Raw genomic sequence first — 26,679 nt, 5'->3', positions numbered from 1 at the left:
TCGACGCACAGTACCCTGGGCTTTGTAGTTTCTGTAGATAAATAGAAGGGTACGCCTATTGATGGTTGCAATTTCATGTCTGGATCTGTAGTCCCTTTGAAGGGATTCTAAGTGCATGCTGAAGTATGTAGTCTTCAGTATTGTCTGTAGTTCGGTTTGGATTGATTAGTAACTCGCGAATGTTTTGATTTTACAGGCTAGTCCTTCCACTCCCCACCACTTCCCCTGGAAGATATGAGGTTGTGATGTTTTTATATGGGTCTATAAGGCATTAATAAACATCTACCACCTTCTTAGTCTAATAAAAGGAAATTTTAGTATATATACAGTTGAGGAACATATTCCTAGAACAAAGGAAAGTATATTGCATAAAGCTTACTTTTTTGGGGGAAAAAAAAGTATATTTTTGTTCAGTTCAGCTCAGTCATGTCCGACTCTTGGCGACCCCATGGACTGCAGCACGCCAGGTTTCCCTGTCCATCACCAACTCCTGGAGTTTACTCAAACTCATGTCCATTGATTCAGTGATGCCATCCAACCATCTCATCCTCTGTCATCCCCTTCTCCTCCTGCCTTCAATCTTTCCCAGCATCAGGGTCTTTCCCAGTCAGTCAGTTCTTCACATCAGGTGGCCAAAGTACTGGAAATAAGCAACAAAATATTTTTTGTTGATTTTCTCATTGTTTTCCTGGAAAGGTGTAAACTTGGCAACATACTAGTATTGGTCTGAAGACTGACATTTGGAACTACTTGTATAGATGATCTTTTGGTCATTAAAACATCGTTCATCTAATAGCTTCAGTAACTGTTCTCTCTCTCTCTCTTTAGTCGCTAAGTCGTATCCGACTCTTGTGACCCCATGGATTTGTAGCCTGCCAGGATCCTCTGTCCATGGGATTCTCCAGGCAAGAATACTGGAGTGGGTTGCCATTTCCTTCTCCAGGGGATCTTCCCTACCCAGGGATCTAACCCACATCTCCTGCACTGCAGGCAGATTCTTTACCGACTGAGCTGTGAGGGAAGCCCAGGAACTGCTCTAGTATATCTTTAATTTTCATGGGGAGCTAGAAATGACACTGATGAATGAGAAAATGGAACTGAAGAGAGATTATGTGTTACTGCATTCTAAGGAGCCCAGTGCATTTTTCTCTAATAAATTATTTTCTCTTTCCCTTCATGTTGTGGGGACCTGTAGTTAATAGCCAGTAGTCAGGACTCTCTTCTATCACTTTCTCTTGAAATTTCTTCAAGATTATTGAGTGGAAGACATTATTATAAATAAAGTTATTGCAGGCAGGAAAATAATTTCCAACTCGGTGCCTTAGAAACTAAAAATTCCGTTTTTAATGCTACAAGGACGAAGCTAATGCTACACGGACGAAGGAAGTAATCCATTGTCACATTTATGTTTAAATCCTTCTGAAATAAATTAATCCTTCTGAGCACCGTGTTAGCATAACAGTGACATGCTTTTTGTCGGCGCACTTCCCGGAGCTTTCTTGGGTCCCTAGCACCTCGGAGGATGTCCCAATATCTCTATTTAATCCTGGGCTCCTCCTAACACTAGGGGGAAGCGAAGAGCCTTGGAACACCCTCACAACTCTGGGAGAGGGAGGAGGGACCTATTGTCAAGTCACGCCTTCCCTACCTGTGACTGGCACAGACATTAGCCAATGGAACCGGAATAGGGCGCGCCGGCACCCCGCCCCCTGAGCGCCCCGCGGCCCCCGAGGCACCCTCTGGCCGTCTCCACCGCGGCGACGGCCTGGGCGGACAGTGCGCCTTGCGCAGGCGCGGAGCCTAGACCTCGCTGCAGCCCCCATCGCCTCCGGGAGTCGCACCCAAGGAGTTCGCCTGCTGGCGCGTCAGTGCTCTCCCCCTCGTCTGCCCTCCCCGGTCCCCCCAGCACCCTACGCACCCCGATGGCGGAGTTGCGGCCTAGTGGCGCCCCCGGCCCCACCGCGCCCCCGGCCCCTGGCCCTACTGCCCCTCCGGCCTTCGCCTCGCTCTTCCCCCCAGGACTGCACGCCATCTACGGAGAGTGCCGCCGCCTGTACCCAGACCAGCCGAACCCGCTCCAGGTTACCGCTATCGTCAAGTACTGGTACGTCTTGGGCCGCGCGGAGACCGACAGGGACGGGCTGAGAAGGGTTAAAGAGCCGGGGGCGAAGTAATTTGCCAGGGAATTGGAGGGGAAAGGAGAATGGTTAAAGCACTTGGAAGAGGGCTTCCTGCTGCGAGGGAAGAAGTTAAGGCTCAAGTTAGGAATGGGGACAAAGGGGTTAAAGAAGCCTGTGGGTAGCGAAGGGTTAGCAAGGGAGGGGAGGATGAAGGGTTAACTGGCATTAGAAGAATGGAGTGAATTGGGGGTGTCAGTAGAAGTTGAGGGGGCGACGGTCGGAGAGAGGGAACTGTAAACGTGGTGAAAGGAGGGGGCGCCTGGAGAGGGTCATAAGTGGGCGCGGGGAAGCCGAGGGGGGGGGCGGCTGAAGTGAGATGGGGGGAGGCGAGGCGGGGCCTGAGGAGCATCTGAGAAGGCTTTGGAGCCGCGCGGCCGGAGGAGCTCGGAGGGCACGGGACTGCACAGGGTAGGGGCGGGTGTGGGTCTGTGGGTTAGGATGTGAGCGTTGAGCTTGTGAAGGGATGAGGGGGAGTTCTCTTTTTGATACCTTCCGGATGAGCTCAGACATTCGTATCAGTGCAGTGCTTTTGCGTTTGAAGTTTGATGGAGCCGCTTCTCCCCATCAACTTTCTGCTTACTCTGCACAGTTCTCTTACTCTATGCAGAGTTTCCTCTGGCTCCGCGGCTGCTTTGCTCTAGGTCACTGGCTAGAACAGGGGCAGGCTGGGTCAGGGAGATCCATGGTTTGGCTCAGGGTTGAAGGAGGCTGCAGTAAACGATGAAGATCCGGAACTTGGACACGGGAGGATCCTTCAGTGAGATATTAAGAGAAACTTTGTGGTCTGGAGCGCCCAGATGTAGGCAACGGTTTCTCGGGGAAGCTGAGAGTAACCCCCAAGTAACTCTGTTAAGATCAGACCTGTGTACACATGGACTGCCCTTGGGGAAGGAATGGTCTTTTCTAGTTTCCCATTCTTTTTGCAACCTGTTTCTTCCTGCCACCTCTATTATGGGGACTCTTCTTCATGGTCTTTCTGAACTAAAAGTTAACTGAGAAACTAGTTGAATCTGTACAAAACCACTTTCATGCAGGCACTGTATTAGATGAACCCCTTCATTAGCTCCTGAAAGACTGTTCAAGGCAGCCACTTGGGGTGTGGCCAAAGGGGAGGTACCCCCGAAGGGGGAATGAGTCGAGTGGATGTCTTTACTAGTTACCTTCCTTTAGGACTGAGTCTTTTCCCTCCATGGCAACCACTTACTTCTCCTGGAGATGGCAGGAGCTGGGCTGTCTAGGGCTGAGGCCAGCTCCCTTTGTCTGTGGGAGGATGTGAAGAGGCTGACAGTGTGAAGGGCCTGGGGAGCAGCCACCTGCTCCGTGGGGAGAGCGGCAGGAGCAGCCTGCCTCTATCTGGTAGCCAGGAGGAGGTGTGGCCAGCAGTACAGTTCTCTCTGGCAGGCACGGTGTTCTTTGGTTGAGAGGAGTTTTTGAAGAGGTCTTTTGAGTAAAAAGCAGCTCTTGATAACTTAATCACCCATTTTAAACTTTTTATTTATTTTCATCTACAAATTATGGCAATTTTATTTCATTTTTATCATTCTTTTACCATTTACTTCTTTTTCTTGACTTATTACCTTCTGGTATAATTCCTTTCAGTACGTAAACTTTTTATTTTGTATTGGGGTATAGCCAATTAACAATGTTTGTGATAGTGTCAGATGAACAGCGAAGGGACTCAGCCTTACATACACATATAGCCATTCTCCCCCAAATTCACCTCCCCTCCAGACTGCCATGTAACATTGAGCAGAATTCCATGTGCTATACAGTAGGTCTTTGTTGGTTTGTACCACTATATTTAAATATGTTCAGTGAAGGACTCTATTGGCATACTTCGTGAGAAAAAGGGGACCTGCCTCTGCCATGCTGTTTGTCCGGCCTTGTTTGAGTATAAGGAGAAATCCCCTCTCAGACTTGGGCCACTGTTATTATGTCACCCAAGTGGACATGAAGGATAGAGTTGTAAAAAATACTGAACACCGGCTTCCCTGGTGGTCCAGTGGTTAAGATTCTGTTCTTCCACTGCAGGGGGCATGGGTTCGATTCCTGGTTGGGGAAGTTCCACAAACCATGAGGTGTGGCAAAAAAGAAGAAGGTAGTGAACACATGCAAAAGGACTAAGACTGGTTTGGGAATCTGCTTTTTCCTCCATCTCCCTGTGAACCTTTTTTCCCATCTTGTTGCAAGTTTGTTAGCCAGGTCAGGACTTATCTTAAAAGATGGGCCAACATCTAATGATGAACGAAAATGATTGTATAGCACTTTGTGAAATTAGAAATGCTGCCTGGATGCAGAAATAAATGAGAAGGAACAGCTCAGGGATTGGTTCTTTCGAAGATTCTGAAGGGGTTGCATAATTAAGATCCAACCTTCACATTTGGGATCCTATAAGCCCTCTTCAATTTTCATAGCAGGATGACTGACTGAGGCTGCCTCTGTTTGGCTGTGGCCCAGGGTATCCTTGAGATTCTTTTTTCTTGTGACAGAAGGATGATTCTCTTGACTAGTAGTCCCTAGCCAACTGGGATATTGTGGCTGAAAGCTGAGGCTTTACTGGTCAGGGAGCTGAAGTAGAGCCAGTGCCCTGGGTCACTCTGGCAACTTCCCTGTGAAGTCAGGTGTTCAGGGACTTACACTGAGGGATGATCTGGGTCCTGGGATAACATCTTTTGCTAAGTGCAAAATATGATGATTTTCCACGTACTCATCTGCTTCCTATCAGGTCTCCAAGTGAGTAGAACAGAACACCACGTACTTAAGGCTAATTTTGTTTGACTCTCGGTCCTTTTCTGCAGATGGAGTTTTAAAGTAAAGCCCCTCTCTTTGATGAAATGCCCTTTGGGAGACTTGGCTAGGGCTGTCAGGGGTGTGGTAGATGGGGAGCATGGAAGAGTGGACACAGTTTTGCCCCTTGTTGCTGGATGGACCTAGGCTGAAGGACAGGCAGGACTGGGACTCGGCAGCAGGGAGACTAGAGCAGATATGGAGCCTGTAATCATTTCCACCTGTTCCAGGGCTCTGCCGTTATCATGAGGTTCTTGCAGGGGTAGCCACCCTTTCTTTCTTCTTTTCTCCAACAGACTTTTCTAAATCCAAATGATTGTGGAATTAGTCGAATGATTTACCCACTCACTCCAGTATTTGTGCCTGGAGAACTCCATGGACAGAGGAGCCTGGTAGGCTACATTCCATGGGGTCGCATAGAGTCAGACACGACTGAGTGACTAACTTGGCAAAAGCAGAGTTAAGGAAAGCCATGGAGATTTATCCCTTTTCCTAATCCACTCCGTTGAGATTCTAAGCTATTTGTAGCGACTTTCTTGCAAGTCCTATAAATAACTTAGCATTTCCCAGCAGAGAATAAGGACTTCTGCAAAGGCAAATAATGTCCTCGCAAAAGAGGGTGAAACCAAACCTACTGGTTTTAAATAGTGTTTGCATTGTGTGGTACTGGCATATTTGCTGGGATCACATATGTGTAACATCTTTTATTTGGTTGGTTGTGTTCTTTCATCATATAATCCCCAATGCCAAGTGTACCCCATCCTTGTCCCAGAGGCAAGCAAAGTTTTTGCAGTCTGTGGAACAGTCCAATGTCCGAGGCAGCTCAAGTACAGGGTTTGGGGGCTAAATGCAGACTTCTTTGTGCTAATGGTTTCCATTTAGTCTGTCTCTCGAGTCTACCACGTTTCCCTCTCCATTCTGAAGAAGAGCAGGATTCTTTTAAAAAGATAACTAATTACTCTGCTAAAGGGACACCTTCTTGAATTAAATCCTCAGAGTGAGCTAATGACTGAATCTCTTCCTCAGCTGCCTCTCTGTTGGAATTATGGGGAAGTCTAATGTGGTCCTCAGAGGCCCTGAATCATTTAATGTTCCAGCTCTACCTTTCAGGCAGCCGTCTCCCAGGATCATCTTGCAGTTGCAAGACCTCACAGGGCTCAGCCGGGCTCCTGCTGCAGTTCTCTGTTCAGAGCTAAGCTAGCCTAAGTTTGGCCTTTGTCACTTGCATGATAAAAGACCAGCTTTGGTCTGGGGTGTTCAGGCTGGGGTCTGGAGGCATTGGGTCTGTTTAGAACAAACTATAATTAACATAGGGCACAATATAGTCTTTCAGGAATTAGCTGTCTAAGAAGCAGGAGTGGAGCCGAGCCTCTGCTTCCAGTAACAATGCCCATTGGGGATGCTCAGGATGGTCTTTCAACAGAGGCCCATTGATTGACTGATGCACTTCTTGCCTTGAAGCTTGGCGTGTTTACAGGCACCGTGGAAGAGAGATAATCCCTGCCAATCCCACTTGGGGTTGGTAACTTGAAACAGAAGGAAGTCAAAGAGAGCAAATCTGTCTGTTTTATTTCTAAAAGAGGTTCTACCTGAGATAGGAGAAGGGAGCCTCTTGTGCTTGTAGAGCTGGGCTACCTCTAGCTGTTCACCCTTTGCTCTTATCCTAGAGAGATGTGGCCCTCCCTTTAATTCTTTTACCCCAGATTCGTCCAGGATGGGGCCTGTAGGTTTGTAAGGCAGAGAGAGCCCTTTAGCTTCACATTGTCTGCTTTCAGGTTTACACTGACATCCCTGTGTTTTGTCTTTTGCAGGTTGGGTGGCCCAGACCCCTTGGACTATGTTAGCATGTACAGGAATGTGGGGAGCCCCTCTGCTAACATCCCTGAGCACTGGCACTACATCAGCTTTGGCCTGAGCGATCTCTATGGCGACAACAGAGTCCATGAGTGAGTGTGTGCTCTTGCCTTCTATCTCCTTCTTCCTTAGCCTTGAGCCTTATTTCTGAGTTTTGTTTTGCCGAAAGTTTTACTTTCATTTTAGTTTTGAAGGATTCGTTAACAAAAGAAACCACTCATTACATACATAATTTCAACTTTTAATAGATTAACTTAATTTCAATATATAGTCATTAGAGGGAAAAGAAATAGAAACAATAGAAGTAACAGCGTGTACATCACCAAATTGAGCCGACACCTACATCCAGACTTGAATAGTGCTGGAAAGTCCCAAATGATGGCAATCTGGAGTCCCAGTTGGGAAAGGGTACTGAGCAGTGCATCCATCCCACGGGTGAGACTTCATATTGCAGTTTTGGGGGCTCCTGCTTACAGTCACAGGCCGAAAACTGATAATCATCATCAGTTTTCGTGCAAAAAAGGCAGCTCTGGTTTAACTTTTACGGTGGTGTTTGTTTCACCTTGTGAGTCACAAGACTTCTTAGACCCCAGGGGGCTGCTAGGCTTTTAGGGGCTTACAAGATCCGAGACCCACTCCCTTTCTTACCTAAAGTGCCGCCTGACTGACTGTGCCTGTCGCTTGGAACCTGGGCAGTATCCAGGCAGGTCAGAGCAGGTCAGAGGTCCGCCCTCCTGCTTCTGAAGCCTGCACAAGACTTCCTCTATTTTAATTTCCTTAGCAAGATTTTCATGAGCAGAGAGGATCATGTCACAGTCCCTTGAATTTGGCATTTCTCACGTGGAACATCTGGGTTTCTACCCTCTGCCTGTAGCTACTTGTGCCGAGGTGGTCCAGATCAGGACCTGAGCTCTACTCATCTGGTACAGGAAAGTGTTGATGATAAGAGAGAATTCCAAAAACTATTCGGTTTCTCCAAGTTTGTTGTGATGTTTGAGCTCAGAGGACAAGCATCACAGCTGTGACCCAGAAGTTGAGTTGATTCCTCTAGGTCTACTTCCTTTTCCCCCTTTTAGATTATTATAAAAATTTTAAAAGAAGCAAAGTTGAAAGAGTTTTACAGTGAACACTTCTATACCACTACCTGGATTCTACCATTAAGATTTTATTCTACTTGCTTTATCATGAATATGTACATCTCTGTTCCTCTGTGGATCTTACCTACTTCCTTTTTACCTCCAGTTATCTGTGCTCAGATCAGTTGCAGTACATTTTTTATCCTAGTCTATCTTCCGTTTGCTGCCCTGTGACACTTCTGAATCCTACCTGCCTCCCCTACTTCCCTGTCTAATCACTGAATTTAAATACATTTTAATATTAAGTTAAACATTGTCAGCTGAAAAAAATAGCAACAAAATAATAAAACCTAACAGTTGTTAAGCATTAATTATTAATATGAGCCAAGTACTCTTCTAATCACTTTATATGTATATGTATTAACTAATTTTCACCACAACCTTAAAATACTGGTAGGTACTAATATTTGCCCCACTTTACTGTTGAGGAAACTAAGACACAAAGAAATTCTATAATTTGCTTAAGGTCACACAGATTGGAAGTGCTGTAACCAGGATTCTAACACAGGCAGTCTGGCTCCAGAGTCCCTGCTCTTAATGCCTCTTAAACAATTGTATCATGTTCTCTAATAATTTTAAAATAATGTATAATGAAAAATTTTTTCATCTATATTCTTTTGAGGGAAGGGTTCTTCAATTTTAATGTAGTTTTCCCTCCCCCTTGTTAGTATGGTTAAGCAAGAGCTGATTTCTATTATATCTTTTCCTATTTTTTGCTTTGCATATTATCTTTTTATTGCCATCTTTTTGGTATCTTGGTGGTGGCTGCTTAGTGTGTGCAAATTGAAAGAGTAGCCAGGCTCTTCCTGCCCTGCCTCAGCATAAGAGGCTGATTCGAAGAAGATGATAATTTTTTTTTTTTTTTTGCTTTGTTTTAGTTCTTACTGTGTTTCATATCATTGTGTCAAATGCTTTACAATCTTATCAGGTCTTTTTGTTACCTCTGTTTGGTACATGAGGAAACTGAGTCCCTGAAAGGGTTAAATGGATCGTCAGAAGTCACACATCTAGGCTATAAAATTGAGCTAGGATTGCCTTAAGAGTTAAGAGTTTGAGCTCTTAACCACTGGGCTAAACCACCTCTCTGATCACAGGTCCAACTCAACTTCCTCTTCACTCTTGTTAAGCTCGGAGGCCCAGGCTCTGTCTGCTCATTGATCACGTGTTGGGAGCAATGCCTGGGCCTGCCCTTTATAGCTTTCCAGACATATCCATTGCAGTGTCAGCAGAAGGCTTTGGGAACAGGGAATTAATCTTGCTTGAATCAAGACCCTGCATTACATTATTAATAATGGAGATAGAATAGCAAACAGATGCGGGAGTAAACGGACTGTGCTGGACTTTAATTTATATTTTTAATAAGAACCTGCAGAGGATATTTAGTGCCGCTAGCCTGTACCTTTTTGTTGACAGATTTATTCCAGTTAAAAAAATACTCTTTTCTATGTGACCTAAAGATTCTTATAGTCTACCCGCCACTGAGATATGAGTCCAAGGCCCAGTTGGCATGAGGAACATTGAGAAGGTTCTATGTTTCAAGAAAGGCAACCTCTGAATTTGAAAACCTTTTTGTTGACAGATTTATTCCAGTTAAAAAAATACTCTTTTCTAACAAAAAAAAAAAAATACTCTTTTCTATGTGATGTAAAGATTCTTACAGTCTACCCACCACTGAGACATGAGTCCAAGGCCCAGTTGGCATGAAGAACATTGAGAAGGTTCTATGTTTGAAGAAAGGCAACCTCTAAATTTGAAAAAGGGCCTTTCTGTGTTTAGCAGTATCCCTGTATATGTGTGTCATTTCTATGTTCATTCATGACAATGGTGAGACCTCCCTTTGGACTTTTATCTCACCATTCAAGCCTAGGATTTTCTGGTATTAAAACCTGTCACTGGAAGGACATGGGAGGAACGTTCTTGGATGTTTACTGAGTTCTGGTCTGTGTTGCAGAAGTCAAAAGTACCTTTGTAATTGGTCTTATGTTGGTGTGACTGGTCTCTTTTTGATCCTGATAAGTTTCTTGAAGAAAAGTTAGCTTTTCCAAACATTTCATGTGGCGAGCCCTCTTTAAAACTGGTTCATGAATTCTCATTTAATTTAGTGCTTGAAACTGAGGTCAGAAAGGTGAGTGTTCTCTCACCCAGCTTAAGTGCTAAGAGGTGTTGAATTGGAATTATAACAAGTGAATTTCTGGCAACAGTCTTCTTACACTGTCTTTTGACTGCTCATTCAGTGAAAAAAAGGGCAGAAGCCTCGGTTCATTTATTCAGCATTCATCAAGTGATGAAGTTCTGTTTTGTACTGGACACAGATGTCTTAGGGATAAGATGTCTTGAGGATAATATGCCAAGGCAAAATTCCTGTCTCAAGGAGTACATGCTATAGAGGGAAGATAAATGTAAAGATACTGAGTAAATAAATGCTGTGATCCGTGATGTGAAACATGATCTGGGAGCACAGTGGAGCAAGCGACTTGTAGTTGGGCTGCTGGATTGGAAGAAGCTCCAGGGAGGAAGTGAAGTTGGAGAGGAACCTTGTAGGAAGGGACTGGGGGAGATCTGCAGTCTGACACTCTTGGGCATAAACATTCACTTTGGGAACTAAGAGGAGGTTTCAAAATCTTCTAGCCCAGTATTTCCAAAATTTTTACTGCTGCCTTCATAATTTTTGTCGCCTATAGTATATTACCTACTTTATGTTCTCTTTAAATTAATCTCCTTTTAAAAAACTGATATCTTTTTACAAGTTAAATCACCTTGGTGGTCCAGTGATTAGAACAGCAGGGGACATGGGTTCAGTCCCTGGTTGGGGAAAGTTCTCACATGCTGTGGCCAAAAAAAAACAAACAAACAAGTTAAATCATTACCATATATGGGAAACCATTATCACTTGCTGTAATTTAAAGGTACTTATTAAAGTAAACATAGTGATAACAAAGCAATGTTATTAAACTCTAGCTCAATTCTGGCCTGTCAGAGAAGATTCTAAGCCTGAGGTCAGCTTTCTCTGTCCAAGAGATTAGTAAGTATGAGTGAAGTATTTAAAAGACACACCAACACCAAATAGAACCTGGCCATAGGTATGATTAGAAAAGTTGAAAGACAATTGAGAAGAGAATTTTTTTTTAAAAGTATGAGTCAATGTTATTTAGTCACATACAAATGGGAAACACTGATTTAGTCCATATCTCTTAATTGTGCAATTGAGAAAGTACAGTAGCATACCAAAGGCCATACAGCAAGTTAATGTCTCCTGACCTGTCAGCAGCAGGGTCTCCCGACATCCAAAATGTTCTGTGTAACAAGGTCCTGCTATATAGCTCAGGGAGCTATATTCAATATCCTGTAATAAACCATAATGAAAAAGAACGTATGTGTATGACTGAATCACTTTGCTGTCCACCAGAAACTAACACAACAATATAAATCAACTATACTTCAATTTTTTTAAAAAGTGTAAAAAGTAAAAAATAAAATGTTCTGTGTGTTCTCTCCTAACTGGGGAGAAAGGAATATGGACAGGGCATTGTTTGTCTTTAAGGTAATAATATAAGCAAACTTTTTTTTTCTTTTTAGTTTTGACTATATTCCAGAGTAGCGCTAAGCTCTTTGTATTATCCTTATAGTAATATGACATAAGGAATTTTTATCACTTCTTGCTCATAGATACAGTAATTTACACTTAGAGAACTTATTGCACAGGTGGTAAATTAGCAGTCAGTTCTAGCAACCCCAAAGCCTGTGTTCTTAGCTATTGCCCTGTATTACTTTTCCATTTTAATCAGTCAACAGCATTTATTAAATGCCTACTATGTACCTCTTCCCATTAAGGTCTTACTTTATCCTTATAGCTTATGGAGGACAGGAACAGGACATGAAGAAGCCCAGGTGTCCCCTGGGTTTCTTCTTGCTCCTGGCAGGCTTTCTTTGGCGAGCAGGAGGGGAGCCCCACCCTGGTAGCCCTGAGAGGGGTGAACAGCAAGCTGATTGGATGAGCCCTGGGTTGACCAGTTCCATCCAAGTTCTTTCCCTGTTCACATTCACTAATGAAACAGGACAAGAGGGCACTTGTTTGAATTAAAAGGTTCTTAAGAGGCTATTTCTAAAGTTGGAGAGATGGAACAAGTTCCACCTCAGGGCAGCCGCATGGGAGATGGGCGTGTTTCTCTAGAAACCCTAAGGCCACCCCCAGCTGATTTCAGTGGCCAAGACTGTCCTGGTCACCCCACCCCCCCACCCCCCTGCTTGAGAGGCATGAGACAGCTGAGCTTCAGCTGCCAAATGCCTGTCGGAAGCCTGCAGCTCTGGCTCTTCTCTTTGTGGCCGGGCAGCTGCTGGCTGGAATGTGGGGCTTTGCAGGGCTGTGGAAGAAGTGGCTTCAGCACCCCTCTCCGTGGGGATTTCTGGCTGACCCTGGTCCTGCCAGCAGTCCCAACAGGACCCAGGCTACAGGGGGTCTGACTGAGGCGCAGGATGCTGGCTAGTTTCAGAGTGTTTGTGATCTCAGGCAGACTTCCCTGGTGGGATTCCATTGGGCAGGTCATCTGCTGTTCATGCCGGGCTGGTTCCAAAGCCAGCCTTTGTGTGGTGTTGGCTTGCAGGCTGGCAACTCCAGAGGGCAGAGCCCACACCGCGACTCTACCTCCACGGTTGATCTGGGCTCTGCCCCACAGACCCTGGCTTCTTGGCAGATGTGTCATGGAGTGGAGAGGTGTTCTCTCACCCCAGGGGCCTGGAGCTGCTGCTAACTGGCTCCCCGTGGCTGCCTCTGCCGGGCTGGTGGAGAACCTTCTCTTCCCTTTGGGTTTCTCCCATCTGGGCTCTGCACCGAATGAATTATTTATTAAAACACTGGATACAGATTAACTTTTCCACTTGTTGTTTTGCGTGGCCTTGGTCCCCTGCAGTTGGGAAATGCTCATTTTCCTCTCTCAGAGCTTGGTTGGCAGGAACTTTTTAACATGCCATTTCATCCCCTGGGGTTTCCAGTGGAGATCCTGCCTGTTGCCATAACATACCTGTTCTGGGAGTGTGGGCCCTCTACTAGTTGGCCTTTACTTTCTTCCCAGGGCTCTCCAGAGGCTGACAACTGGATTGCCTCTCTAGACATCCACAGATGGCAGGCCCTCTCCCTGGCTGGGCACAGCAGGCTGAGGAAATCCTTTGCAGGTTCACTGGAAGGCAGGCCCTGCTGACGCTTTGGTTCCTCTCTCTGTCTTTCATCTCAGAGGTGGTTAGTTTCAGTATGACCTTGTAAATTGTGATGTTCTCTGCTAAGGGCAGGGGACCTGGGCTACCTGGAGAGAATGGGGTGTTCTTGGTCTTGGCCCAGGAATGGGCAGAAGGGCCAGCAGTAGGAATAGAGCTCTCCCTGAGGCAGAAACCACTGCTCTGGGCTGGATTTCAGGCCCCAGATCTTGAATTTTGAAACTTTGAGAATTCGTTTTGTAATTTTCTTTTGTAACCACAGAAGACCTGAGGCATTGTGGGGTTCCTAGCAGATCTGTGTGGGTGTGTGGCTTTATCCTCTGTAAAGCATTTCATTTGTAACATGGATTCTTTCTTCCTTCATGGTGTAAGTTTCTAAATTTTCCAGTTCAAGGAGTCCTTCAATAAGGGGGCAGTTGGGAAAAGATTCCTTGAGCTGGCCCAGTCAAACTGACTGAACAGTCGGGAGGCCTGATTAATCTGGGGTGACTGCCAGGCTGGTGTGGCACCAAGTTGGTCAGCATTGGGAAGTTTCCTCTTCCTGCAGGGAGAGGGGAAGAAACCCGGAAGCCCTTATGGGTTTGACATGATCAGATCTCAAAGTCCCAGCATTCTTCTCTGCTAGCACATGCTTTTCGACTCCCATCTTTCATGCCGCAGTTTTTCCCAAGTATGCTGGTCCTCGCACCTGCCGTGTTCTGGGTCTGGATTTGCCAGCATCTCCCTTGCCCAGTATTCTGACTCAGAGATCCTGACTCAGGACTCTGGTCTTTGGCTCCTAAATTCATTCCTCTGTCCTGCCTCTGGGGTCTCCCAGTCAGCTACATTTCCTGTTTTCAGTAGCTCTGTGTGCTGTCTGGTCCTAAGGTGTGTGTGGAGAGGTCTTGTCCTCACTGACCTGCGCCCCCGGAAGTGGGCTCCGCACCCCTGCACTTCTCTTTGTGGCTTGCTGACCTGCCTGCTGAGCTCCCCACAGAGCACCAGCACCAGCACACTCCCAGTGGCAGAGCTGCACTGAGTCCCAACAATGGCAGAATGGACTTCCCCAGGTGGCTCAAGTGGTAAAGAATCCACCTGCCAATGCAGGAGATGTGGGTTCCATTCCTGGGTCGGGAAGATCCCCTGGAGAAGGAAATGGCAACCCACTCCAGTATTCTTGCCTGGGAAATCCCATGGACAGAGGAGCCTGGTGGGCTACAGTCCATAGGATCACAAAAGAGTTGGACTCAACTGAGCAACTAGACAACAAGAACAACAAGGCAGAACCCTGGAGAAGGTGATGTGTTTGGGTCGTGGTGGTGATCAATGAGAAGTCATACTTAGCTCCTGTCCTTGAAACACCCAATGTATATACTTGGTAAGAGTTGCAGAGTCCCTGGGAAAGAGGCAACAGTGAGAATTAGGGCTAGGAGGAGCTTTTGGCTTTGCCTGACTCTAAGGCTTTGCGGCTGTCTCCCCTCATCCTGTAGCCTTCAGTGCTTCAAGAATCTTAAACCATGTAATGATAATTGTAGCTCCTACTGTGTGCAAGGCACTCTTCTAAGTGTTTTATATAAACTCATTGATCCTCACAATGGCTCTGTGCGGTAGGTATTATTAAGCTTATTTTGCAAGGAAACTGAAGCACAGAGATGTTAAAGAACTTATCCACCCAGCAAGGGAATGCTGGAGCCGGGCCATCAACCCAGGCAGTTTGGCTCCAGCAGTCCTCACCCTTTCCTTCCTCCACCTGTACAGGGAGTGTGGTGGGAGGTACCCGCTCAGACCACTGTTACTATCATGCATCTCAGTTCAAAGGTATCTTGGATTAATGGAGTGTGACTAGGTAAGCAGGAAGTGCTTTGCAGGAGAAATGTTGACTGGGTATTGAAGCAACTTTGTAACAAAAGAGTCCTGCCAGGGAATGGCAAGGGGGTAGGTGACAGGATCCTGTGTCAAACTTAGGTCAAGGCTTCTGCAGCCTTACTGTGACCATTTTTAGTAGGTTTCCAGCAAAGTTTGGGACTCTTAACACAAAGTTGATGCTTCTGACTTGGATGTCAGGTTCATGTGGTCACACTTCCTATGTGGTCAGGGATGTGCCTAGCATTCCAATAGCCCAGAGGATATCTTGCATAGAATGTGTGGACTATCTGATCATTCTTTCTGGGGAGCGGGTATAGAAATGAGGAACACTTCAAAATCAGGACTCATACCTTGTAGCTGAGGTGTCTGTAGTGTCAACATGGGAAGGATTTTTGGTCTGAAATGAAGTTGTCTTATCACTCTGCAGAGGATATATTTTTCCTCTGTCATTATATTCAATGCAAACTGTCATATCATTTTTTAAAACATCTTAATCCTTGTAATGTTTATTTTTAATTAATAGGCTTTATATTTTAAAGCAGTTTTAGGTTTGAAGAAAATGGAACAGTCTAAAGAGTTTTCATATACCCCCTTCTTGCCTCTGCATATAATTTTCCTGTTACTAAATTGCTTTTGTTAGTGTGGCATATTTGTTACAATGGATGATCCAGTATGGATACATTATTACTAGCTAATGCCCTCTAATTTCCATTAGGGTTCATTCGTTTTGTTATATAGCTCTGTGTGTTTTGACAAATATGTATCCTGTATCCACCCTTAGAGTATCCTACACAGAATAATTTCACTGCCCCCAAATGCCCTGTGCTTTGCCTTTCTATCCCTTCTTCCCTCCTCCCAGACCCCTGACAACCAGTGATTGTTTTCCTCTTTAGTTTTACCTTTTCTGAAAAAGCAAGAGAGTTCCAGAAAAACATCTATTTCTGCCTTATTGACTATGCCAAAGCCTTTGACTGTGTGGATCACAATAAACTGTGGAAAATTCTGAAAGACATGGGAATACCAGACCACCTGATCTGCCTCTTGAGAAATCTGTATGCAGGTCCGGAAGCAACAGTTAGAACTGGACATGGAACAACAGACTGGTTCGAAATAGGAAAAGGAGTACGTCAAGGCTGTATATTGTCACCCTGCTTATTTAACTTATATGCAGAGTACATCATGATAAACGCTGGGCTAGAAGAAGCACAAGCTGGAATCAAGATTGCCAGGAGAAATATCAATAACCTCAGATACGCAGATGACACCACCCTAATGGAAGAAAGTAAAGAAGAACAAAAGAGCCTCTTAATGAAAGTGAAAGAGGAGAGTGAAAAAGTTGGCTTAAAGCTCAACATTCAGAAAACTAAGATCATGGCATCTGGTCCCATCAGTTCATGGCAAATAGATGGGGAAAGAGTGGCTGACTTTATTTTTGGGGGCTCCAAAAATCACTGCAGATGGTGATTACAGCCATGAAATTAAAAGATGCTTACTCCTTGGAAGGAAAGTTATGACCAACATAGACAGCATATTAAAAAGCAGAGACATTGCTTTGCCAACAAAGGTCCATCTAGTCAAGGCTATGGTTTTTCCAGTAGTCACATGTGGTGTGAGAGTTGGACTATAAAGAAAGCTGAGCGCAGAAGAATTGATGCTTTTGAACTGTGGTGTTGGAGAAGGCTCTTGAGAGTCCCTTGGACTGCGAGGAGATCCAACCAGTCCATCCTAAAGAAGATCAGTCCTGGGTGTTCATTTGGAAGGACTGATGCTGAAGCTGAAACTCCAATACTTTGGCCACCTGATGCAAGGGGCTGACTCACTTGAAGTGTCCCTGATGCTGAGAAAGATTGAGGGCGGGAGGAGAAGGGGATGACAGAGGATGAGATGGTTGGATGGCATCACTGACTCAATGGACATGAGTTTGTGTAAACTCCAGGAGTTGGTGATGGACAGGGAGGCCTGGTGTGCTGCGGTTCATGGGGTCGCAAAGAGTCAGACACGACTGAGCGACTGAACTGAACTGAACTGAAATGTCATGTAGTTGGATTCATACAGCATATAGCCTTTTCAGATTGACTTCTTTCACCAAGCAGTATGCATTTAAGGGTCCTTCATGTCTTTTTGTGGTTTGATAGCTTATTTCTTTTTATTGCTGAACAATATTCCATTGTATGTATATACCATAATTTATCCACTCACTTATTGAAGGACATCTTAATTGCTTCCAGTTTTTGGCAATTTTGAATAAAACTGCCATAAACATTCATATGTGAATTTTCTGTGGACATAAGTTTTCAACTCATTTGGGTAAAATTGCTGGATCACATGGTAAGACTATGTTTAGTTTTACAAGGAACTACCAAACTGTCTTCCAAAGTGGCTGTACCATTTTGCATTCCTGTCGGCAAAGAATAAGAATTTTTCTTATTCTGTGTCCTCTCCAGCATTTGGTGTTGTCAGTTTTTGGGATCTTAGCCATTCTAACAGGGATGGTAGTGGTATCTCATTGTTATCTTAGTTTGTAATTCCCCAATGACACATGATGTTGAGCATCTTTTTATATGCTTATCTGCCACCTGTATCTCTCTCTATGTATGTGTTAGTCACTAAGTTGTGCCTGACTCTTTGCGATCCCATGGACTGTAGCCCACCAGGCTCCTCTGTCCATGGAATTCTCCAGGCAAGAATGCTGAGCAGGTAGCCATTCCTTTCTCCAGGGGATCTTCCCCACCCAGGGATCAAACCTGGGTCTCCTGCATTTCAGGCAGATTCTTTACCGTCTGAGCCACCAGGAAAGCCTGTATCTCTTCTCTGGTCATATATATTTGGTTTTGTTCTTCACCTTCCATCCTTCCCCATTTTACCCCTGACCGCAAACCCCTTTTTCTCACATCATGGGTGCAGACAGTGCTTTCTGGCATATTTTCCTTTTGGTCACTTCTCAAGCCATTAAGTGACTTAATTCCCTTGAATAGGGGCTGGCTCCACATCTGAGGGCTTCCCAGGTGTGCTAATGAGTGGTAAAGAACCCGCCTGCCAATACAGGGACCACAGGAGACGGGGGTTTGATCCCTGGGTCAGGAAGATCCCCTGAAGGAAGGTGTGGCAACCCCCTCCAGTATCCTTGCCTGGAGAATCCCATGGACAGAGGAGCCTGGTGGGCTATAGTCCATAGGGTTGCAAAGAGTTGGACATGATTGAGCAACTGAACACATCACACACCACATCTGACTTCTCCGTCTCTCTGGTTTTTAACTGGGGCTGGCCCATGTGTTCTGTACCCTCTTTTCCCTAGTGACACCTTCTTTTCCCTGGTGTCTTTTTACAAAGTCTGTAGCTGGTATTGGGTAGGCTGATAGCCTGCAACTTCAGTCCCAAGGTTCAAGATTGATTTGCCCTCCAGTACAGATACTACAAAGACTGGAGTACAGACTTGTCCACAGCAGACCCTGGCAAACTTAATCTCACCTTAGATGAGAAATGAGTATACCAGGTTCCTTGAGGCCCCAGCCAGACCTCAAACTCTCTGTCTTAGTTGAACCAGCATCAAGAAGACTCTTTTAAAGTCCGAAACTTTCCTGTTCCATTCATTATTGTTGTCACTTTTTAGTTACAAATTCACTTTTTTTTTTCAATTAAACCATTTTACCAAAAAATGTTGGAATTAGAGAAGGAAGAAAAGAAACCGTTCATAATCCTATCACTTTTTGTTTGCTATCCTATGTCTGTCCTCATTATGACTTCTGTAAACAGTTCATTGTGAATGATGCTGTGCCCAGATAATGCAAGGATTCTGTTTTGTGTGAGTCTCTCAGTTTGAGGTTAACATCTTCCAAGGCTTCCCTAGTACCTGGCTTATGCTGTTTTCTAAATTCAGCTGGGCCACGGCTGCTTAAATTTCCAATTTCTAAAAACAGCACTTTTGCCTGGGATGATGGCTGCTACCCATTGTCGGGTTGCATTAACTCCATCCATTAATTTTGCTGCTTGACTTCTCAAAGAAGTGAAGAGTAGAGCTGAGGTATGTATATGTCAGCTGTGCTGGTGACCTTTTTAATGCAAATCACCCTGCAGGGTGGTGGTAGTCTTGAGAGTGTGTGTTGTTCTTTTTGTTGTGTGCCCCTTAGGAAGTTGATCAGCAATTAGATTCTGTGATCATTGTCACGTGGAAATTAGCACCACGAGCCTCCTTGTCTCTCCCTTACTTGGGTGTGTGGATACAGAAGACTGAGACTGACCTTACAGAGTACCCTAGGGTGTCAGCACCCAAGGTACTGAAGACAAATTCTCAGACATAGGTAAGATCCTTTTCAGGTAATTACCTGAAATAAATGGGCTACCGTTTAGGACTTTTGAGGCTTTCTGCCATACATAGGAATCAAATCCATAACATAATAATACTCTTGTGTTGCAGCGAGATCTGATCAGTGGATCTAGGAGAAAGGATGTTCTGTTGTCCTTTCCTGGCACTGGGTCTACCAGGTGATGTGTGGACACACTTGGTTCTCATCCAACATTAATTACTGGCCACTCTTATTTGCTTGGAGGGTCAGCCATTCACTCATTACAGAGATAGTCATTGCCGGGATAGTTGTGGGCACGAGGTATGTAGTAATGAAAAGGATACTCCTGGTCTGGTCTTGTCTTCATGGAACCTCCAGTCTTTTGGCTGAAGCATCCTTGAGCAGGAAAAGTGTGGGGAGGTGGACTTGTTATAGCCTCAGAACCTTAGGTATCAAACACAGCCTCCCTGCCTCCTTTTCTGCAGTCTGTCCCTTGAGGCCTAACGGGGGAGCTCTTTGTGAGCTGGAGTCCTGAAGCTCAGAAATGAGGCCAGGGCTTTGTTCTTGGCTGGGCCAGTTGCTCATCTGTAAGTGAGAATGTGGATTCATAGCAGTTACTCAGAGAGATGTGGTTCACTTGACTTCAGGCCCTTAACTAGCAGGTTAGTATAAACTGGTGGCCTCTAAAGGTCCTTTACCTTCCAACTCCCTCCCATGTTACTCAGGCTTCTTGAGTCCCCATCATAGAACCAGCTTTGCTGCAATAAGGCCAATTAAGGAGATATTTTGTTATTCCAGTGCTGACCTCAGTGTGATGCCTGGAGGTACTTGGAGGCTTGTCTCTGCTACCAGTTTCCCTGCCTCTGATCTCAGGATTTTCAGCATGAGGTGAGGAGCTTAGGAGCCATGCCTGTGGAGGGGGCTAATGGAGGGTAACTAGCAGAGAATGGAGCCTGGCCCAGGCTCCCAGTCCCAGGGGGTCAAGCTAGCTGGCTGCACTCTCTGACTGTGATGGATTTGACTCCTAAATGCTTCTGAAAAGCTTGTTTGGTTTGAGGAAAAAACTTAGTGAAATCCGACAGACAACACCATGGCTTGTCCTAACCCCTTCTCCTTCCTGACCTAGCTTTTTCAATATATCAGGTTGCAGACATGCTGGATTCCTGCCCTCCTGGAGCCAGTCTGGCAATTTTTCATTCCTATAGCCACAGGTTTTGCACAGAGAAAAGGCCCCGAAGGAAAGCAGTGACTGAGCAGGGAGCCTTTGAGGTTGGAGCTTTACAGGAGCTTTGCTACTATAGAGACCTTAGTCCTATGCCAGCTCTGTGGTTGATGGCGATGTTCATACCATATCCCTCCCTGCCATCCAGTGACCTCCTGTCTCAGTAATAGCCAAAGGCTATTGCCACCAAGATTCTTTAATCCACCTCATCCCCTGTTGTTCTTCTCCTTCCTCACTGTTCCTGCAAAACCAGGCACTCTGCTGCCTCAGGGCCTTTGCAACTGCTCTCCCCATGTTTAGAAAGCTCTATTCTCAGATAGCTTCATGCCTTACTCCCTCATCTTCTTAGGTCTTTCCTTAAATATCACCTTTTAGTGAGGCCTTGCCTGACTTCCTTACTTAGGATGGAAACCCTGAGCCCCCTCCCTGAAACACTATCACCCTTTCCTGCTTAATTTTTTTAAAGCACTTATCACCATTTACCTTATTTTACTTAATTGGCTTGTTTGTTGTCTGTCTGCCCTTCTTCCCACTAGAATGTAAGCTCCCCTAGGGTAAGGATGTATATTTGCTTTATGCATTGATGTTGCCCAGTACATCAACAAATATTTGTTGAGTGAATGAGTAACTGAAAAATTTAAAAACCTTGCTTTGGGGTTTCTCTTGCTATTGGGAAAGCATTTTCACAGCAGAGGCAAAGAATTCTTCTGGCCCAGCACCAAGTCTGAGCATTTAGCTCATGCAGGGAGATATCTTCAGTTTGGACCTATGTACTCATCATGGGGTTGATGCTCCATGGGAATTTTCATAAGAGTCAAGAGCTTTTCTCTGGGAGGAGGTGTGTGATTTCAGTAGAAATGCTGGAACCTTGCTTTATCGGGGTGGGGGAGAACCCCTAGCACCTGGTGTGGTACTTGGTGTATAATAAGCCCATAATTGGTTTCCTGAAGTGTTTAGTGCACTTTATGTTTTAAATGCTGGGGATAACACAGGAGCAAGACAGGTAGGGTTTCTGTTCTCATGGATTTTACATTTTAATAGGAAAAAAATGTTAAAAAAGTTTTAGGTAATACAAGTGCTGTGTTGAAAATAAAGCAGAGATGATGTGCTGGAGATATCCAGGTAGAAATTGGGGTTGAGGTAGGTGGAGAGGTTACATTTAGCAGGTAATCAGTGATGGCTTCCTTGAAGACACAGCATTTGAACTGAAAGCTCAGTGACAAAGTACCAACCAGGTTGCCACCCCCTGCAACTCTAGGGGCACCATTCATATTATTCTGTGCAATTTGTGCTCCCTGGAGTTGTACAATGCTCTGGTGACTCAATTATGTGAAGATTGTAGGCAGTGAAAATTGCTATTCCAGAGGCCCTGTGGTAGTAAGGACCTTGACATGTTCAAGGACCAAAAAGAAGGCCAGTATACTTGGGGCTTGGTAAGAAGAGCACAGTGGACCCTGATGAGGTTGGAGTTTGAAGGCAATACAAAGAATGTGACATTCAACAGATTATCTATTATCTGTTGATGAGCGGCGCAAAGGGATGATGTGATGGGGCAGAGGATTTAGGAAGCTTTTCCAGTAACGTAGGAAGTCAGCACTGGTGTGAAGTCAAGAGAACAGAACTGAGTGATGGTTTTATTTCCCTAAAAAGGAAACATCTGCACAGTGACTCCAAGGAAATGCCATTAAGATATTTGAGTCTGACTTTGGTAGTGACTGAGAGGAAAGCTCATTGCTTTTTAATACTGTCTTATCTTGTTTGTCATTGAATATCCCAGCCTGACTGTTTCTTTGGACAGCAATGGGAATATTACTACAGTTTAGCATTTGCTCAGCTGTGACACTTTGTGCCCACGTACAGAATACACAATAAGTACAGTCCTTGCTCTTGGGGAATGGAGATGCTGAAAAGATTTGTTCCTTCCCATTACCCTCTTTCAGGTGTCTCGATCTGGGCCAGCTGACTTCCCAGAATCCTGGGGGCGAGTGGGTGAATAGAAAGTCCTTGGGCAGAATGCCCTGGCTCTTGGGTTTGCAAGAAGCCCCAGGCTGTACACCTGTGTGCAGACAGAGTCTTGCTTCCTAAATCTGACTGTGATCTTGCCGCTATTGGCCTAGCCTTTTTTTTTCCTTATAAAAAAAAAACGATCTTAGTATAGATGCTGCCTTAGCCCAAAGCCTCGAGTGGGGGCTCTCCTAGTGATGCCAAGTAACTCGAGCACCAAGCTCCTCTTTGGCCTAGAATTCCTCTAGAACACTGGGTGGGCTTGGAATCCCTCTGGGGACTGACCTTTGGGTTCTTTGGCGGTGATTGGGAGTAGAGGGGAGAAGGTATAGTTGACCTCCACTAGGGGAGGATGAACTCTCAGCTTTTGCCATCTTGCAGAGAAAGGGTCTGCTGCTCTTGGTTTATTGCTTTTCTTAGATTCAGTTCTCAGGCTGGGAGGCTGTTTGCTCACTGAAAGCCTGGGATAGAGTTAAACCACCCTGAGCGTTGGGAGCCAGGTAGATTGTTTAGCTGGGTTCTCAGCTGAATCAGCCTGGGAGCTACTGTTTTTAAACCTGAGGAATGCTGTGGGAACATGCTAGTTGATTCCCAGCAAGGGATCCGGGGAAACATCTACTTGAGTGAGGCAGATGCATTCCATGAGTCTGGTTGGATGACACGAAGCAGAAAGAGCATCTGCTACTCAGAGTTCAAGCTCAGAGGTGGCTGCCCTGCACCGTAGCCTCATCAGAATCCCAGCTCAGCATAAGGTGCAGTCTCGACTGATACAGTTTTTTCTTTCTTTCTTATTTTAACTTTCTTTAAGATTGTGCAAAATTAACATGATATAGCTGGAAGTGTTTTAAAAAAACATAGCTATGTCAGAATATTACCATATAGACATTGGAAAAGAATTTTACAAAGTTTTACTACTTCATTTAGTCCTTGTGTAGTCACCAAACAAGACTTCAAGATAGGTCATGATGTATCAGTACTTGTGAACTGTTCAAAATGAAAACATAATCTTTGCAAATGTTTACTTTGTAATTGTTTACTGAATTCTGTTGTAATGGCTGTCACTCAAAGCATGGAAGCAGCCAGGAAGACTCCTGGGCATGGTTTGAGGAATCCAAGGTCAGGAACTTGGGCAAAGTTGGAAGATCCAGCACCTCTTGAAGGTTGAGGCTGGTTAAGCTTCAGAGTCTAGAGGGTAGGGAAGCTGGAGGCGTCTGCTGCTATTCTTAGGGAGAAGTGATGAACAGGACTGCTTCTGCTGAGCACTAAGTAAGGGAAGGTTGACTACTAGCTTCTCTGTATGGGTACTTGCTAGTGCTGGACACAGTGCCACCCACTAAAAGCCTCCCAGCTGCCCTATGAAGTAAATATTCTCATTTCAGTTTAACAGGTGAGGAAACTCCAGGGCACGTGGAAATTAACTTGCCCGAGGGCCAGCTGGAAAATGGTGGAGCTGGGCTTTGTGTCTTGTCTACGTCACTGGATTCGTCTCTAGCATCTTATTAGGACCATAAAGTAGGATAATTTTTTGCAGTTTCTGCCCCGAATCCACCTTGGGACCTCCAGAGGGTTCAAGGAGCCCAAGACTAATAGGACTGTCCTGTGTTTCTATCCTCACTTCCCAGCCTCCCTGCCCTGCTGGCAGGCTCACTCTGCCTAAGCCCTTCAGCTCATAACCTTGGGCTGGCATTTGCCCCCTTATCCCTTGCCCAGTGTTCTAAATTCTGTAAAACTTTGCCTTTTTTCTCAAATTTAGTCTCATTAGTAAATATTTTAGTCTCACTCTGTTCCATTGTTCAGCAAGCCTTCACTGAGCACTTCTTTGTAAGTTACTGGTGGTGCAAAAAGGGGCAACTCCAGTCCTAATGGGAGAACTAGGAAGGCAGTTACCGTATAGCAAGGAGGGTCCTGTGGTGGAGGCTTGCACGGGAGTAAGGAAGAGTGGTAGGTGCCCTATATTGGTCTCAACAAGAAAGAGTTTGGCACCTTCAGAGTAGGATGACTGGGGAAGGGTGTGTTTCTAAAGAAGAGAGTGCAGTCACGCAAGGCTAGTCATTGGCTCAGCTGCTACTCTCCTAGCACTGAAGGGACCAGAGGGAGTGAGATTTGAGAACCCAGAACAGTTGTGTAAAGTGTTGTTCTTCAGAGTGACCTTCAGCGATAGCCTTCAATTGAAGAGTCTCTCTCCTCACTCTGATCACCTGTTAGGGTTTCCACTGGCTGAACCCAATTGAATGCCAGAAGGTTCAGGAGCCCCACAGAGGTCAGCCTTAAAGGGCAGAGAGCAAGGTGGGTGTGTTGGTTTTCTACTGCTGCATAACAAATGACCACAAATTGAGCAGCACACATAATCTCACATCTCCTCTGGGTCAGGAGTCCAGGTGTAGCTTATCTGAGTGTTCTCTTTAGGGCCTCACAAAGCTGCAATCAATGTCAGCTGGGCTGCATTCTCATCTGAGGCTCCATTGGGGAAGTATCTAGGATCTAGTACTCACTAGCTGGGGCTTCCTGGGTGGCTCTGATGGTAAAGAATCCGCCTGCAATGTAGGAGACCCACGTTCGATCCCTGGGTCAGGAAGATCCCCTGGAGAAGGGAATGGCTACCCACTTCAGTATTCTTACCTGGAGACTCTCATGGACAAAGGAGTCTGGGGGCTGCCTTCCAAGGGGTTGCAAAGAGTTGTACACGACTGAGCAACTAACACATACTTACTCAGCAGTTAGAGGCAGAAAACCCTTTGCCTCTCAAAACTCAGAGATTAGTCTTCCTGCTTTGAAGAAATCTCGTTTTTAATGACTGTGTAATGTCCCACCACACAGTGCACCAGAACTGGTAATATCCCTACTTGTAGAACATTTAGATTGTTTCTAAATATTTTACTCTTATAAATACCACTGAATATATTTATAGAAAAGGCTTTTTCCAAATACAAGAGTGAAAAGCTGCTGCTCCTCATGTATGTATATATATATATATTATATATATATATATATATATATATATATATAAAATAAGGCATTGACTCATGTAATTATGGAGGCTGGTAAGTCCAAAATCTATAGAGCCAGTGTCACTAGGTCCATTACAATCAGTGTGGCATCAATAGAGTTTTAATTAATAAGTTATAATTTGCTAATACCATTTGTTTTGATGCTCAAATTGTCCTCAATTTGGCCAGTGGGAGCCCTTAAGTTTGGGTTCTCTTTACTGTTGGCTTAAATGTTCACATCGTTCTTTAAGTACTTACTTACCTTCTGGTATAACAAAAAGTTCCAAGGTCATTTTGTGCTTTCCCAACTCTGGAATCAGCCATTTCTCCAGTGAGCTCTGGTCTTTTTTTAATGGTAGATGGTATTTAGAAACCAAGATCTAAGTGCTGTGTGTTATCATTGCTTTTGAGGTGTTACTCAGTGGAGAGAGCTAGGCAATACACATGTATCACACCCACACCCACACCCACACCTTTTATCCCACTGTTAAATACCATACCAATACCTCCAATTCCAAAATCATACCTATGAGGCTCATTCTATCCTTCCTTTTTTACAAATTTTTTTTTCCTTTTTTACATATTTTTAACTTTTATATATGTTTACCAGTTTTGGTTTTTTTTTTTTTAACATTTCTGACAGAGTAACCTGGCTCTCATTATCCACAATACATTTACACAGAAAGTAGTTTCAGAATTACCAGCCCATAACACTGCATGCTAACCAGAGTTCAGTATTTGTTTACTGTTCTTTCTGTCTTTAGTCTGAGGACATATGATCAACAAACTGTGTACATTAGGTACTTGGGTGACTTTTCCCCCCCTCTTCAGTGTGGTAATATTATTTCAAATACAGTTAAGTTTGTTAATTTATATTTGTATTACATTTAAAATTTTCCTCCATCCTTGTTTATTTTGAGTATGTGAAAGTATTATCATTGATCCAGAAGTGATAACCATACAGAAATGTGTATTCAGAGAAATGCCACACTCATACTTCCTCCACCCCACAGTCCTTTCCACTTGATTCCCACCTACTGCCTGTAGGTAACCAATCTTATTAGTTTCTGATTTGTCCTTCCTGTGTTGCTTTTTGCAGAAATGAGCAAATACAGGTACATTTTCCTGTATTCCCTTTTCTCTTTCTCAAAAGGTGGCATGGTATAGTCCTCT

General features: G+C 44.7%; 1 protein-coding gene and 1 long non-coding RNA gene across 4 annotated transcripts in view; both read left to right on the top strand.

Moving 5' to 3' along the window:
* Positions 1-1,731: 1,731 nt before the first annotated feature.
* SUFU (SUFU negative regulator of hedgehog signaling) overlaps positions 1,732-26,679 on the top strand; it is a 105,138-nt gene continuing 80,190 nt past the window's right edge. Inside the window, exons 1-2 of one of the 3 annotated variants that reach the window (XR_006270746.1) lie at positions 1,732-2,104; positions 6,779-6,913. Coding sequence is in view for 2 of the 3 variants with exons in the window: in XM_043475566.1 (XP_043331501.1) it covers positions 1,923-2,104; positions 6,779-6,913 (317 nt within the window). In the remaining variant the exon portion in view is untranslated. The remainder of the gene's footprint in view (positions 2,105-6,778; positions 6,914-26,679) is intronic. The other 2 variants (XM_043475566.1, XM_043475567.1) reach the window with 2 other exon arrangements.
* LOC122445971 lies at positions 9,650-25,257 on the top strand. Its single transcript, XR_006270747.1, has 3 exons — positions 9,650-9,764; positions 14,442-14,446; positions 25,247-25,257. It is a non-coding gene; the product is annotated as an uncharacterized LOC122445971 (long non-coding RNA).

This window comes from Cervus canadensis, chromosome 8 (genome assembly GCF_019320065.1).
Source record: "Cervus canadensis isolate Bull #8, Minnesota chromosome 8, ASM1932006v1, whole genome shotgun sequence".
NCBI classification, from domain to species: Eukaryota; Metazoa; Chordata; class Mammalia; order Artiodactyla; family Cervidae; genus Cervus; species Cervus canadensis.
Note: the sequence above shows the minus strand (reverse complement) of the source record. Positions and strands in the feature narration are given on the sequence as shown.